The 15,812-nt window shown below is 38.8% G+C and overlaps 1 protein-coding gene across 3 annotated transcripts in view; it reads left to right on the top strand.

Moving 5' to 3' along the window:
* The window catches only part of ANO4 (anoctamin 4), a 425,382-nt gene that overhangs the window by 402,316 nt on the left and 7,254 nt on the right, over positions 1–15,812 (top strand). For all 3 annotated transcript variants that reach the window (XM_011966635.1, XM_011966636.1, XM_011966634.1), the window contains 4 exons: positions 4,109–4,261; positions 5,267–5,414; positions 10,456–10,575; positions 14,472–14,577. In XM_011966635.1, the coding sequence (XP_011822025.1) occupies positions 4,109–4,261; positions 5,267–5,414; positions 10,456–10,575; positions 14,472–14,577 (527 nt within the window). The remainder of the gene's footprint in view (positions 1–4,108; positions 4,262–5,266; positions 5,415–10,455; positions 10,576–14,471; positions 14,578–15,812) is intronic.

Genomic DNA, 15,812 nt, shown 5'->3' with positions numbered 1-15,812 from the left:
AAAAGTGATATTTGAAGAGGTAATGTCTGAGAAGAGGTAAATTAAAAGGAGGTAAACATATATTAGAATATAAAACAGTTAAAAGTTTAACTAGATCTATATAGATCAAGATAATATCTCAAAATTATCATGTGATATGAACAGAGCAAAAAAATTGTAAATAATGATATCATTATGTAAAGTTTAGGCACAAAAATTATTTACATGATATATGCACTATGTATAATTTATTGCTATATGGGCATTTGTGTGTGTGTGTGTGTGTGTATATATATATATAAATGAACTGGAAGGATGCGTGCAAAACTCATGTCAGCAATTGTCTCTGTGAAGGGAGAGGAAACCACTCAAGAGCAAAAATAGAGGAGAATTCAGTTTTATCTATATAGTATTTATTTTATTTATAAAAATATATTAAGCAGGTATGACAAAATGTTACCAAGAGTTAATACTAACATTTCCATGGGTATGTGGAAGTTTGTTATATCATTCTTTATGCTTTCCAATATTTAAAAGTTTTTTGCCGAAGAATTTTTTTAAATTAATCTACCTGTATTGTACAAGTCTCTTCCCTTGAAAAAAAAAAAAAAAGCAGCCATTAATGGGCATTATAGTTAATCACTTCAAGACCAATATCATGTGGGTCACCTTTGTGCTATGTAAAAATGATTAGTTGGTTTGATTTTAGGCCATAATATTTAACTAGATAATGGAACTGATTAGGTGTCAGATAAACAAAAACTACCAATGAACTAAACACATTTTCCTTTTAAACTTGCAGTTATTTTCAATATAAATACAACCTGAAAGAACTAAACTCTAGTTGCATTTTTCTGTCGGTAACATCCAGTACTGTTAGTGATCGTAAGAATTATCTCTGTCAGTTTTATTTCTACCTGATAGGTTTTCATTGTGTTCTGGCTTTTCTTCGTTGTAATTACATGTCAGTCATTGAACTAGCATTATTTGATACCTGACAAGTCCTTCTCATACACAAAACCCCTGTAGTGAGTATGTAGGAAAAAGAAACATAAAAAAGTTGCTGTTTCTACTTTCATGAAGCTCACTGCAAAAGGGGGAAAAGGCAAAACATCATAAAATCAAGACAAAATAAGTTTTATGGTGGTGAGCAGAGTTGTGGCAGCTACAGAGGAGGTAGTAGTTAATTACAATTACGGAAGACTCAAGAGGGTGCATTTGAGTGTACTCTTGAAGGAAGGATGACTACTTTATCAAAGTAGTCATAGAAACACTAAGTACGTATATGATGTATACCCATAAAATCAGAATTGGCTACTAGTGTGGCCGGAGTAGAGGATTGTTTGGGAAACCTGTTTTCTTTGTGGAGTGTATTTGGACATGAGGCTTGGAAGTTTGCTTGGAGTCAATTTACTGAGATCCTTGAATGGCGTGGTGAAAAGTTTGGGATTTATTCTGTAGCCAGTGAGAACCAACTGAAACATTCTTTGTAGGGAGATGAGTGATGGGGTTGAACCAACATTTTAGACACACTGACAGCAGAATGATAGGGCAGGGAGCTGAAAGTTTGGAGGCAGAAAACGCCAGTTAGAAAATCAGAGTCTGAACTCAAATGGGGACAGTGCAGAAGACGGAGAAATGAGAGACATTTTTGAAGAGTAATTGTCAGGACTAGGAGGCTAATGGTTCTGAAGGCTAAGCTAGCCGAGACCTGGTTTTTATGCAAGTTGATTCTGAAGGGAGGAAAGGAGGAGGGACATAAAAGGATAAATACGTTCAAGGATGAGGTTCAGAGATTGGTTTGGGGAGTGCTGTTTCTGTAGCATAACAGACAACTGGCAATTCCCTGAAAAGAGTCAGGGTTAGAGATAGAGAATTGAGAACCCTTATCAGAGAGATAATAATGAAGTCATGGGACTAGATGGACTTACCAAAGAAAGAGAGAAGGCAAGAGAAAAATAAAACCCAGGTCGAAAGAGAAGGGAATGCCCACATCTATTGGTGCGTAAAGAGCCACCTAGCACAAGCACCAAGTGTGAATGTGACCAAAGACAGGGGACACCTGGAGGTGGCAAAATAACCAAGATGAGGTAGATGGATTTTGCAGAACTCTGGAGCTACACCACTGAGATTAGCGTCCCTTCTTAGTTACTTGTTTTGGGCAAGTTACCTGACCTCTTTGTGCCTCAGTTTCCTTACCTGTAAAATGAGGATAATAGTACCCACCACATAAGGTTGTCATGAAAATTAAATGAGTTAGTGTATATGAAGTAATTAGAATAATGCCTGTTTTTACATAGAAAATGATATATATGTGTAATCATTGTTTTGTTATTGTTACTTTCTAAAATCAGATTTGTAAATATATTTTTACTATTTTTACAGTCATATATGTATATATACATAGTCATTCAAACAGCCAAATACTTCTCGTCCATGATGCCCAGTAAATTTTATTTTTTTATTTTCCATTATGATGACTGGTTGTTTTGCATCAGAAACCACCCCCTTTTAAAACAAATTTTATTTTGAAAGTTGCAAAAAGAGTAGTTTCTATACTTTACCTTACTTTTGCTAATGTTAATATCTTACATATATATTAAAACTAGAAAAGTTAAGAATACAATGCTATTATCTAATCTACAGACTTTATTTGAATTTTGCATTTTCCCAGTAATAACTTTTTTCTTGTTCACAATACTTCCAAGATCCAACATTACATTTAGATGTGTTGTCTCCTTAGTTCCTTTTAATCGATGACAATTCCTCAGTCTTTGTTTTTCATGATCTTGACATATTTGCAGAGTATTTGTCAGTAGTTTTGGAGAAGCTCCTTCAATTCAGGTTTGTCTCATGTGTTTGCATAATTGGGTTGGGGTTATTCATTTTTGGCAAGAATACCACAGAAATGATGTTATACCCTCCTCAGTGCATCATATCGGGGTGTATAACATCATTATGTCTTATTACTGGTGATACTAGCTTTGATCACTTGGTTAAAATGATGTTTTCGGCTGGGCACGGTGACTCACACTTACAAACCCAGCACTTTGGGAGGCCGAGGCTGGCAGATCACAAGGTCAGGAGTTTGAGATCAGCCTGGCTAACACAGGGAAACCCTGTATCTACTAAAAATACAAAAATTAGCTGGTCGTGGTGGTGGGTACCTGTAATCTCAGCTGCTCAGGAGGCTGAGGCAGGAGAATTGCTTGAACCCAGGAGATGGAGGTTGCAGTGAGCCGAGATCATGCCACTACACTCTAGCCTGGGTGACAGAGCTCGACTCCATCTCAAAAAACAAAAAGATGTTTTCCAGGTTCCTCTGCTAAAAAGTTACTGTTTTTCCCTTTGTAATTAGTAAAAATTATGTGAGGAGATACTTTGAGAATCTGCAAATATCCTAGTTTCTTCAGTATACTTTCCTCTACTAATTTTAGCATGCTTTGATATTTCTTGCCTACAAAAATTATTACTGTGATGTTTGACTAATGGTGATTTTTTAATTTTCATCATTCTTCCTTTATTGATTAATTATAATTCTACCATAAGGAAGAGCCACTCCTTATCTCCCATTTATTTATTTAATCACTTATTTATGTAAGTATATATTTACATCAGTCTGGACTTAGATACTTAGTCTTTGGGCTATAATCCCATGCTTCCATTATTAATATTGTTTCATACAAATTGTTCCAGATTTGGCTATTAGGGGTGCCTTCAAGTTTGTTCTGTGTCCTATTGGCATGTCCCCATCGTTTTTTGAGCATTTCCTTCCTTTCTGGCATCACAAGATGTCCCAGACTTCTCTTGTATTGTCCCTACCATCATAGCTCTGGAATCAAACCTTCCTCCAAGGAACACTGATTCCTTTGGTTAGACAATGATATTTAGGAAACAAGATCTGGATCCTAGGTCCAGATCTCATAGCTCCCAGGAATCCATTGCTTCCAGGCCCAGGAAGTGCCTCTTTTTCCAGTCTCCTGGCCATCTTTCTGGAAGAGATGTCCCCTGTGCATCTGTATTGGGGAAACTGGGACTTAAGACAATAACGTATTCAGATTATAATCCCTTTGAAAATAGTAATGGAAAACCAATACTCTCTGTTATTTTTTCCTTTTTTCTTTTCTAGTTCTTCAGTTTGGATTCACAACTATCTTTGTGGCAGCTTTTCCCCTAGCACCACTTCTGGCCTTACTGAATAACATAATTGAAATTCGACTTGATGCTTACAAATTTGTCACACAGTGGAGGAGACCTTTAGCTTCAAGGGCCAAAGACATAGGTAAGTTGGATTTGCATATGTTTTTAAAATAAATATTAAACATCTGGCAGGTAAAATTTTAAAAGCCACAAACTTCAGATTTTTAAATTATGGTTTCCATGTAAGATTCACCTAATTTTTGCAAAGAATAATTGTATTAGTTTTAAATAATATTAGACAAGAAGTAAAGCTGTTATTTGGAAGTTTGTAATTTCCAGTGCTAGAGAATTTGTGCTTAAATAGTTTCTCAATTTGGTTATTTCTATCTTAAGATACTTGAATCTAAAAATTTAGATTTGTTATCACTTATATTCTTTTTGAAATAGATCTTCCCTTTGCTTAACTTTGATTTGGTCTTTCCTAAATGTTTGCCTGATTTACATGAAGTATAATCCAGTTTTTCTAATGGCAGAGATGAACTTTGGTATTTGACTAGAGATGTTGAGTTGAATCAGACGCAGCCCCAATGAGAGTTGCCTGAGATCAAAGACTGTCTTTTATTCATCTCTGCATCCAGTGCTTAGCACAGAGCAGGCAGTCACCCAGCCAATATATGTGGAAGAGAATTGCATGTGGATGTTATTGCTAATGATGTCTTTTAACCTCCGTGTGAAACAAACACGCATTCTGTGAGCACCTACCCTGGGTCAGTGTGTCATGGGCAAGGCCCACAAAGATGGACAGAAGGGATGCTATCCATACCCTTAAGGAGCTCCCAGTCTGGTGGGGCTTGACATTATGTGTGCTGATCCTATCAGATGGTATTTTGGTGTCTTATCATTGACCAGAATTCTCTGCTTCATGTCTGATCCTGACTATTAAGTCATGAGCATATAGACACTCCCATAGAAACTTCCTCAATGCCAAGTTGTTTGCACAAATCCTTCCTCCTGGTTGCAACTGTCAGTATTTGGAAAGATGAAGAATGGACCCATGAAAAGGACTTTTAAACATGAATTCCCATATTTTCACAATTATTACGTCTGCTTTGTGTATGGAACTAATACAACACTTCTATTTGAATAGGAATTTGGTATGGAATTCTTGAAGGCATTGGAATTCTCTCTGTTATTACAAATGCATTTGTCATAGCGATAACATCTGACTTTATCCCTCGCTTGGTGTATGCCTATAAGTATGGACCTTGTGCAGGCCAAGGAGAAGCTGGGCAAAAGTAAGTTTGCTATAAAACCATTATACAATTTCTATTTCCTAGCCATTTTTTGAGGTTGGACACTCAGACAGAAGACTTTGCACTGGAGAATATGGAATACATGCCCAGAAGGAGAGACCTGTGATAGGGAAGGTGGAATTATGATTTATTATAAATAATAATAATAACACTGTCAGCCAAAGAAAACATGTCCTCATCTACCGAAGAGTTGGAGGACATACAAGTCAGACAGGTTTTAGATGGAATCCAATGTAAGAGTAGCAATTAATCATTTTCCCTACCCCCGACCTCTGCCCACTATGAATTTAGAAATGTGTGATATGCTAATGTGTATATCAAAAAAGTAGTACATGATGTGTGTATAGTTATATCATTTTATGAGTTTGCAAAAGGACAGTTACAATCTGATTTACATTGTGTCATTATGTGTAGACTCTGCAGATCTTACATAGGAAATATGGAACTATGTACTGAGTAGCCAGTAGGTCCTCAATAAGTATTTGTGGAATAAGTAAGTGAAAGACCTTTTCCTGGGTATTGACCTGACCAATGTCTATATTACCCCAAGCAGGTTGGATGGACTAAACTCCCTGGGAGGGGGATCAATTCTATGGCATTGCCTCAATGGTTTGCAAAGCCAGGGCAGTCTACATATGGTCAGATAAAGCCTAGTCAAAATTATAACATATCCTCTAGCTTTCATTCCTGTACCTTGGAAAAAGGACAAGAAGTCTTAACATACTTTAAAAATCCCTGTTTGGCTAAAGCCAAAATAATTAAATTCTTATTATGGGATTTAGATGTCTATAGGTCAGAGTGAGATGTGTTTGGGGATCACAGGGTCTTCTTAATAACCCAGAAATCACCCTACATGGGCTGCTGTCTACTTACACAAGCAGCCCTGGTTTACTAGCCTGAGCCAGACTGATTTGTCCTCTGCAGCCATGGTAGCTGATCGACCCCAAGGAGTTGAGTGCCACCAAATCCAATCAACTGAACTCTTGCAAACCTGGCCTGGGTCCAGTTTCATTACTCATGAAAACCTGGCCTGGATCCAAGTTCATTATTAATCCTACATAAATGGGCTACGGCATGAATGACTGAGAAATGTCATAAAGCTCACAATCCAGTTATTTGAAAAGGCTTCTATAAAGTTCTTGACTACTATAAGCATGTGGCCACCCACACTAATTATCTAGCAACTTTCAGTGAGCATACCATCCCATTTTAAGAGAAATTTAAAGACACGTTATTTTGCCCAGGCATTTCTTTCTAATTGCAACTGCCGTTGACATTCTCTGCTTGGCTTAGCCTAAAAAAGCTTACCTTCACTGAAACCATTTTCACATATGATTTGATTCTCAAAACAGCCCTGGGAATGGGACGTGCATTATTATCTTCACTTTGAGGAGCAGGAAAAGATTAAAAAAGGTTAAGCCCAGAATCACAAGGCAGAGTAACCCTGGGAGCCCATGTGAAGGTAGAACCTCGACTCACTCTCCATCTGCACCTCACAGCCCTTGAGGCTGTCCCGTAACAGTAAACCCCCTGGGGTTTCCGTCTCAGTGGTGTTTCTGTTCTTTCCCAAATTCAAATATGGTGAAATCTACCTTGTTTTACAGGGAACCAAAAAATAAAATGGGAACCTTTATGCACAATTGATAGTGAATCAAAGCTTTAGAATTTTAACAACCTATTAGATTTAAGACAATGTCCGCAGCGATTAAAGTGTACCTAATAGCCTCCTTATATGAATTTTATTGGGCTCTTCAGAGCTTTTCTTTCTTTCTTTCTTTCTTTCTTTTTTAACCTTTCTTTTTGACTTAGCCTTCTGCCACTTTCAATTTATATATCTGCCTTTTGTTTTCTAATCCCCTGGTCATTTTTCATGTTTTCGAATAGTTAAATTTATGTCTGTTTCTTCATGAATCTTATTTTCTGCCTCACTGGCCACTCTATTACTTTTCAGGGTTTTTTTTTTTTTTCTTTTTCCCATTTAGAAATGCTTTAGAAATTACTGCACTCATAGGAGTAGCAGAATTGTCAAGGTATAGAAAGTCATAATAAGCCTTTGGGGTAGTACAGTGATTGCTGGCTCCTCCCTTTCTTATGTATTAAAGGATTTAAAAGAATAAGCAGCGAATGGCTTTTACGGCAGAATTCTCACATTTAAATGAGTGTGTGGTCATCTCAGAAGTTACATGGAAGAGATATGCATCCTAATCCAAATGGCACTACCCTATATAAGACATTTTCTAGATCTTTCTTGGAAGTGCCTACAGAGGCCATCTACCACTCCTTTAAGAAAAATGACTTTATATTCAGAGGAAACCCTTCCTTTGTCTGTTACTTTTTTCTTGGTACTTCTCAATTCTCCCTGATCATCAGTGTAGCCTCATCTCCCTCTGTCTCATTGAGAGCTGGTTGTGGGTCACAGTGAGAGTATATAGCATTCCTGCCAGTAAACCCAGTGACAGGCATGGGCTTTCTACTACCTGTGACCTTCCTGCTATAACAATGGGTCGGTGAGTTGATACTTGCATGCCACTAGCTGAACTTTATACAGCAAAGTGTGAGAAATCTCACTTGCCTGAATTGATGACCACCTCGACTATTTGGTTTTGGCAATAGATGTCGGCAATAACTAACAGTCTACAAAAGGTGAAAGGAATTAGTGAAATGCCTAGCATCCATTTTTTCCCCAATTATGGCAATGATACGGAAGGAAGACATACACAGCCGATAACTGTGTGTTCATACACTAGGTACACATTTAATGTTTTACACTCAGGAGTAATTACCCTCTAAAGACACATTTTCAACTGGGATTTATGACTGTCATTACATGCATAGGCCAATGAGACAGGTGTTTTATTTAAATTTAAATTTTCTGAATGGAGTTTTGGAGCAGAACAACCAATGGATAGTAGTGTTAGTCTTGATAAAGCCTTGGGGCTGGTCTGTGAGGTAAGAGTGCAGGAGGGGTCATGAATATTCCATTTCAGTGCTGGGCCTTTTTTATTCACCAGTTCCCAGAACACCTTTCCCTTCCCACAGCTCAGATCTTTAGAAAGACTCTGCTAAAACTTACTCCCTCTCTGTGACAGCTAATCATCATCAAGGCACTCATTTATTTTCATGTCCAGTTCTAGACAGTTCGTAGGTAAGGGAGACATCATTCTGAATTACCTTTTCAGCGAGTAGTAGGGGAGGCCTGCTGCCATTTGGATTAAGGCATGTTACACACCCCCTGACCATTTGTTTTCACCTATGAGTGTCTTGACAAATGGGCCCTTCAGCTTGGTTCATTTTTTTTAAGGCCATGATAAAGCCAGTGATTTGTCTTCAGCAAGGTAACACGCAGAACCCATGTGTTCTCACAACTGTGTTCATGTCATCATTTAGGTTTAGTGTTCAGCAGCTTGGAAAAATCATGCCAAACGTGTTAATGAAGAGAATCTGAAGATCATTATTTATTCATTCAATCAGTAATTATTTATTGACCCCCTGCGAGATGCAAGAAATAAATAAAATGAATAATCACCACTCATGTTTATCTTACTTATAGGCTAAGATCTGTATTACGTGCTACACATTCATCATTTAATTTAATCCCCTCAACGACCCTATGAGGTGAGAACTTCTGTCACTTTAAGAAGTTACATAAATCGGGTGTAGTGACACATGCCTTTAGGCCCAGCTATTCAGGAGGCTGGGGTGGGAGAACTGTTTGAGCCTGGGAGGTCAAAGCTGCAGTGAGCCATGATCGCACCACTGCACTCCAGCCTGGGCAACACAGCAAGGCCCTGTCTCAGAAAAAAAAAAAAAAAAAAAAAAGAAGTTATACAATGTGCCAACATTACATGACTAGAAACCAGCAGAACTAAGATTTGACCCCAAAACCCAAGCTTTTGTATGTAAAACACTGTTTAAAGAAAAATGTATACAGGATGTATCTAAGTGCTAATTTCACCCAAAGTTTCAAACATTGTTATCTCAGTAAGTGCATATGTTCGCCACGATGTTCAATATGTAAAACTGTTCAGACACTTGTAGAAAAGATGTTTCCGAGAGTACTGCTTGCTATCGTACTTTTAAAATGTCCATTTTCTTGAGTGGAATTATTGACAGAATGATTAAATCCTTGATTTTATCTACTCATTCAATCTAGAATGATCGATAGAATCACATACTTTAGTTTCCTCCAATCAGATCGATTCAATATTTATGGGATTCCTACACTGTGTAAGACTGTCCTAAGTCATAGGATACATAAATACCTAAGATACCTGCTCTGCTCCCAAAAAACTGCAGTCCAAAGGAGAGGGCATATATGTATGCTGCCAACTCTAGTACAAGCAATCTGGTAATGGTGGACTAAGTATAATGGTACTACAGAGAGAGGGAAAGGAGTGAGACATTGTGACTGGAATGATTAGGTTGTCTTCCTAGAAGGAGTGGTGTTTCAGGTGGCCACTGAAGGATAAATACTATTTCCACTTGTAAAAGAAGAGGTAGGGAATTCTAACAGAAAAGATAACGAGCAGAGGATGAAAACATCAGAAGCTTTCAGGGAATCTAGTCCAGCATGACTGTAGCATGAGATATGAGTTGGTGAGAGGGGGGTCATATGCACACCAGACATATTTGGAACATTTTGGGAATATCTATAAACATATATAAAACCACTAATGAGGAACTGTGTTTATGTGTATCATCAACAAAAGAAGCTGTGACTTACATATAATTTATGCCCATCATGTAATGCTGCTTTTTACCTATTTCACTGAAACATTAATTGGAGTAGAGATGTTCTGTATGATGATTCTGCAGAAAAAGACAAGAACCAAAACAAGCAACTTGTTCTGATTGAACATGCCTAGGGCTTTCCAGCACATCCCAACCTGAGTTCTGTTTGACAAGGAAAGGCCAGTTACAGGCATTTACAATTGCAGGGACGTCTGGGAAGCAGGGTCTTCGGGGAACTGGATACAGAGAAGGTGATCAGTGTCCTAATGGTAGAATTTGCTTCCTCTTACAGGTGCATGGTTGGCTATGTGAATGCCAGCTTGTCTGTATTTCGAATTTCTGACTTTGAGAACCGATCTGAGCCTGAATCAGATGGCAGTGAGTTCTCGGGGACTCCTCTTAAGTACTGCAGGTGAGTGTGGCACCCAGCGTGGCTCTGTGTAAGCTGAGCTGGCTCCACCGTGGAGAGATTTTAATCTGAAGGCCCCTTCTGGCTGAGTGTGTTTAAAGCAGTGACTGTCAATCTCAACAATGCATTAAAAGCACATGGAAAATTTTCAAGCCTTCTCTTGCCCGGGATGCATCCCAAACCAATTAAAACAGAATGTCAGGCGGTGGAACTCAGAAACCAGGTGCAGTCAGAATTGAGAACTGCTGGCTTAAAGGGAAAAACCAAAAATATAGTAGTGAAGGTTATGCCCTGGCTCCAGGGACTCAGGGACAGACAATCCCCATGGGGGTTGAGTGACAGCTGTTGAGGGCACTTGTCTTTGTTCTGCTTCTCTCTCTTGCCCAGAGTATATCACATCACATTTCTAAATGTTGAACAACTCAGAAGCATGTGGAAAGACGCCCAGTTCATTTCAGGTTCCACCACAGTAGCCTCTGCAACATGTGCTCATTCTCTCTTTCTCTCCCTCTAAAACAAAATTAATTAAACTGTTCCTCTTGATGTGTATCTATACAAACATACATGAAGGAGAATTGGTTGAGCACCTACTCTGTGCGAGAAACTGTTACTCCACTTAATCATCACATCAGCTTTCTAAGTTAGGCAATATTATCTCATCTGACAGATGATAAAACCATTCACTAAAAGCTCAATGAGATTACTTGTATAAAGCTCTTGAAGAGTCCAGATGGCACCTTTTTCTCTTAATACTTTGATGTTATAAGAATTTTGTGAGCTCACACCTGTAATCCCAGCACTTGGGGAAGGCAAGGTGGGAGGATCACTTAAGTCCAGGCAGTCAAGGCTGCAGTGAGCTATGATAGCACCACTGCATTCAAACTATGGAGCAAGACCTTGTCTCAAAAACAAAACAAAGAATTTTGGAGATCCCCATCATGACAGTCTATGTTCTCCCTGTAATCAAAGCCACAAGGAAGAACAGCCATCGAGTCCTAGATGCTTTGACATAGGGACTTTCGTAATGATTCGCTTCAATCCATCATCTTACAGAGGGTGAGGCTGAGGACCAGAAATGGTAATTGATTTGTCTGGAGAGATACAACAAAGCTAGAGTAGAATTCAAGGCTCCCAACTTTCATCACAGTGTTCTTTCAAGTAGCTTCATTAGTGGACATGCCACACGATGTGGATATAACTCTCTCCCACCTGCCACACAGCCCGGAAAGGACTCTAGACAGAGTCATCGTAGTGAGGCTCCAGCGTCACTCTTTCTGGCATTAATAAATAATGCTTAGGGATGGGAATTTTCAGCTTTCTGTGAACCAAAACCAGATGATTCTTCTTTTGTAGACTAACCTTGTAACCACTTGCTATAAAATAATGTGTCTTCTTTGTCCCTTCTCTTCCCTTTGCCTGTAATTGATTTTTTTTCAGAGAAATGGCACAGGCACAGAAACTGATGTTGAGACCTGTTAGCAGCCTAGATTTACCCACTTAGTCCCAGTCTAAGAAACTAGATCCTAGAGAGCAGAAATTGGGTTGGCCTGCTAGAACAAGTGACATTCTGCTTACCATGTGGAGAAGAGAGACGTGAATACCCAGTGAGCCTGGGCAGGGGCAGTTTAAGAGGACAAGAGAGGGTGAGAGAAGGCAGAGGCTCCCCATTTCTGTGCAGTGACAGCGCACCCTCCACCCCTTTAAACATTCATGCCAAGTTCCCAGGTCTCATTGGCTGTCACATCTCATCAGATGGCTTATTTCCTTTCCCACATGGAGTGACAAGTGAGATGGGGAGAAAGACTGGCTGGAATATAATCTAGTGCTGCTCCCTGTTGCGGTCTGGTGGAGAAGCAAGCAATTAAGCAACAGTTGATGCTTTCTTCAGTAGATTTTACACTTGCTTGTCCAGACCATTTCATACATGAAATTATTTAGTAAACATTGTTAGAGGCATACAGGATCCTAAGTATAAAATGCTTCAAAATAAAATGCCAACTATTATTGGGAGTTTAAAACTTTGTAATCATTTGAAAATAAGATAAAAATACAGAGTCTTTCTCCTCTTCTGCTTCCTGGCTCATAATTCTTCCTGCCTGTCCCACATAGTAACATAAAAGTATATTCCACAAATTATTAATGTGAATGGAGTTGTTCATGCTGGCACCATTAAGTTAAATTATGATTGTTTTGTTTAGCAGTTTTCTTAAAAGTCCCCTAAAGAAAACATTTTCAAATTTCTAATTAAAATCACATAAAATAATATTTTCAGGTTTGTTTTCAGTCATATAGCAGGTGAGGCACCTGGATCAGCTCTCGGGCTGAACACATCTAAACATGTAGAGAAAAATTTAAAAACACCTTCTCAAATGCATCGATGACCTGGGAAGAATATTTGCTATTCTAAGGCAGAAAGGAGTGGCACACAGAGCATTGCAGCCAACTTTTACCCAAAAGGAATGTGCTGAAGTGAGTGGACTTGAGCTTTCTTTTTCAAAGCTTTCCATGGTTAGGGAAAGTGAAAGAAAATATAGAGGCTAGGTGCGGTGGCTCACGCCTGTAATCCCAGCACTTTGGGAGGCTAAGGTGACTATATAGCTTAAGGTCAAGAGTTTGAGATCAGCCTGGGCAACATGGTAAAACCCTGTCTCTACTAAAGAATGCAAAAAAATTAGCCAGGCATTGTTCTGCACACCTGTAGTCCCAGCTACTTGGGAGGTGGGAGGATCACTTGAGCCTGGGAGGCAGAGATTGCAGTGAGCCAAGATCGCAGCACTGCACTCCAGCCTGGGTGACAGAACAAGACTCTGTCTCAACATAAAAGAAAATATAGGAATGACCAGCCTGTAAGTATATACTTATATACTATATAAAACAACCATAATATACTCACACTAGAGTCTATTATACAGCATTAAAAATAAACTGCCTGCAATAATGTGAATGAATCTTAGTAACATAATAGTAAAAAAAAAAAAAAAAAAGCAAGCCCTAGCAAACTACATAGAGTATAGTACCCTTTCTATAAAGTTCCAGAACAAACTAAATAGTACAATATTCAGACGAATGTATATACATATAAGTTAAAGATAAAAATGAAATTCAGGGTAAATGAAGCGATTGATGTTAAGTTCCTGGTAATGTTTTAGTTCTTGAGCTTCACAGTGGATTTATGAGAGTATATTGTATTATTAAAGTATTACTTTAATGGAGTCACATGGATTAAAGTTCTCTGAATAGTACGTGGCCCCCAATAGGTATTCAGCAAACATTTGTGGAATTTTATGCCGATTCAAAAGTGATAGCTGGAGGATACATTAGAAGGACTCTTCTAGTGGCAAGTGGCAGAAATCCAGGGTAAACTGACTTAAACAACAAAAAAAATGTATTGGTTCAGGTAACTGGGAGATTCAAGGGGTGATATGAACTTCAGTAATGGCCCGATCCCAGGCCTCAAGCAGTGTCAGCAGGATGCTGCTTCTATGTTGGCTTTGCTTTGCTTTCTTGACTTCCTTCTCAAGCAGGCTCTCTCACTCCATACAAGGCCACCAGCAGTCCCAGGCTTTTGCCTTCCGTGGGCTTAGTGATTTTTCACTAAGTGATAGTTCCAGCAGACATCTTGATGATGTCACTGATCAGGTCTGGCTCATCCTTTGAGCTGAGATCAGGCAGGTGGAGGGGAAAGTCCTAGCCAACCCCACACAAATGTTTCCCCAGAGGAGAAGAGAGATTGTTTTATCAGAAGAAAAATGCTGGACAAGCAAAACAACAGATATCTAGTATAGAGAAACTGTTCAAACTTCTCTCCTATTGAATGAGAACTATATAATGAGAATGGAAGAGATTTTAGAATCAGAAAAATCCTAGTCTGAATGCAACATTCTCCTGTGTCTTTATAGATACCGGGACTACCGTGACCCGCCTCATTCACTGGTGCCCTATGGCTACACACTGCAGTTTTGGCATGTCCTAGCTGCTCGATTAGCTTTTATCATTGTCTTTGAGGTAAGTTTCCTCAGCCAAATTCTTTATTTCCTTTGACATAATGAAATTAGTAGGAGTAATGAATAAAAATAAGTAGTGGGGATTTTGAATGTGATTATCTATACTTCTAAAAGTAGTAGTGTCATATTATGTAACCTCTTTTTGATCTTTTCTTTTTCTTAATTGAAGCATTTGATTTTTCCAAGACATACTTGAAAGTCCATAGTTGGTTTGTAATGGACAAATCTGGACTCAGTGGTCCTAAATGTAATTTTCTGGGGCTATAGTTCTTAAACTTTAGGAAAAATGCAGTTTTTCCATCCTCACTCCCAGATATTCTGACATATGTCTGTGACTTTTCATGAGCTCCCTGTAATGATTCTGATTATAGGCATTCTGGGACCATAGTCTGGAAACATTTGGAAAATATCAGCCCAGTAAGACTCACTTTTTTTTTCTTTTTCAACTTCTATTTTAGATACAGTAGGTACATGTGCAAGTTTGTTACAAACTTACATTGCGTGATGTTGAGGTTTGGGGTGTGACTGAACCCACCACCAAGGTAGTGAGCATAGTATCTAACAGGTAGTTATTCACCCCTTGTCCCTTCCCTCTCTCGCCTCTCTATTAGTCCCCAGTGTCTTTTGTTCTCATCTGTATGTCCATGTGTACCCAGTGTTTAGCTTCCACTCTAAGTACGTACAGTAAGAACGTCCATTGCTTAGTTTTCAGTTTCTACATTAGTTCACTTAAGATAACAGCCTCCAACTACATCCACGTTGCTGCAAAGGACATGGTTTCATTCTTTTTTATGGCCACATAGTATTCCATGGTGTATATATACCACATTTTCTTTATCCGGTCCACCATTGATGGGCACCCAGGTTGACTCCATGTCTTTGCTATTGTGAATAGTCCTGTGATTGACACATGAGTACATGTCTTTTTGGTAGAATGCTTTATTTTCCTTTGGGTATATACCCAGGAATGGGATTGCTGGGTTGAATGGTAGTTAAACCCTTTGTTCTTTGAGAAATCTCCAGACTGCTTTACACAGTAGCTGGACTAATTTACATTTCCACCAACAGTGTGCAGGTGTCGCCTTTTCTCTGCAGCCTCGCCAGCATCTGTTAATTTGATTATTTTCTTTCTTTTTTTTTTTTTTTTTAGACTGAGTCTCGCTCTGTCACCCAGGCTGGAGTGCAGTGGCAGTCTTGGCTCACTGCAACCTCTGCCTCGTGGGTTCAAGCAATTTT

Source organism: Mandrillus leucophaeus, unplaced genomic scaffold (genome assembly GCF_000951045.1).
Source record: "Mandrillus leucophaeus isolate KB7577 unplaced genomic scaffold, Mleu.le_1.0 Scaffold768, whole genome shotgun sequence".
Taxonomy (NCBI): domain Eukaryota; kingdom Metazoa; phylum Chordata; class Mammalia; order Primates; family Cercopithecidae; genus Mandrillus; species Mandrillus leucophaeus.
Note: the sequence above shows the minus strand (reverse complement) of the source record. Positions and strands in the feature narration are given on the sequence as shown.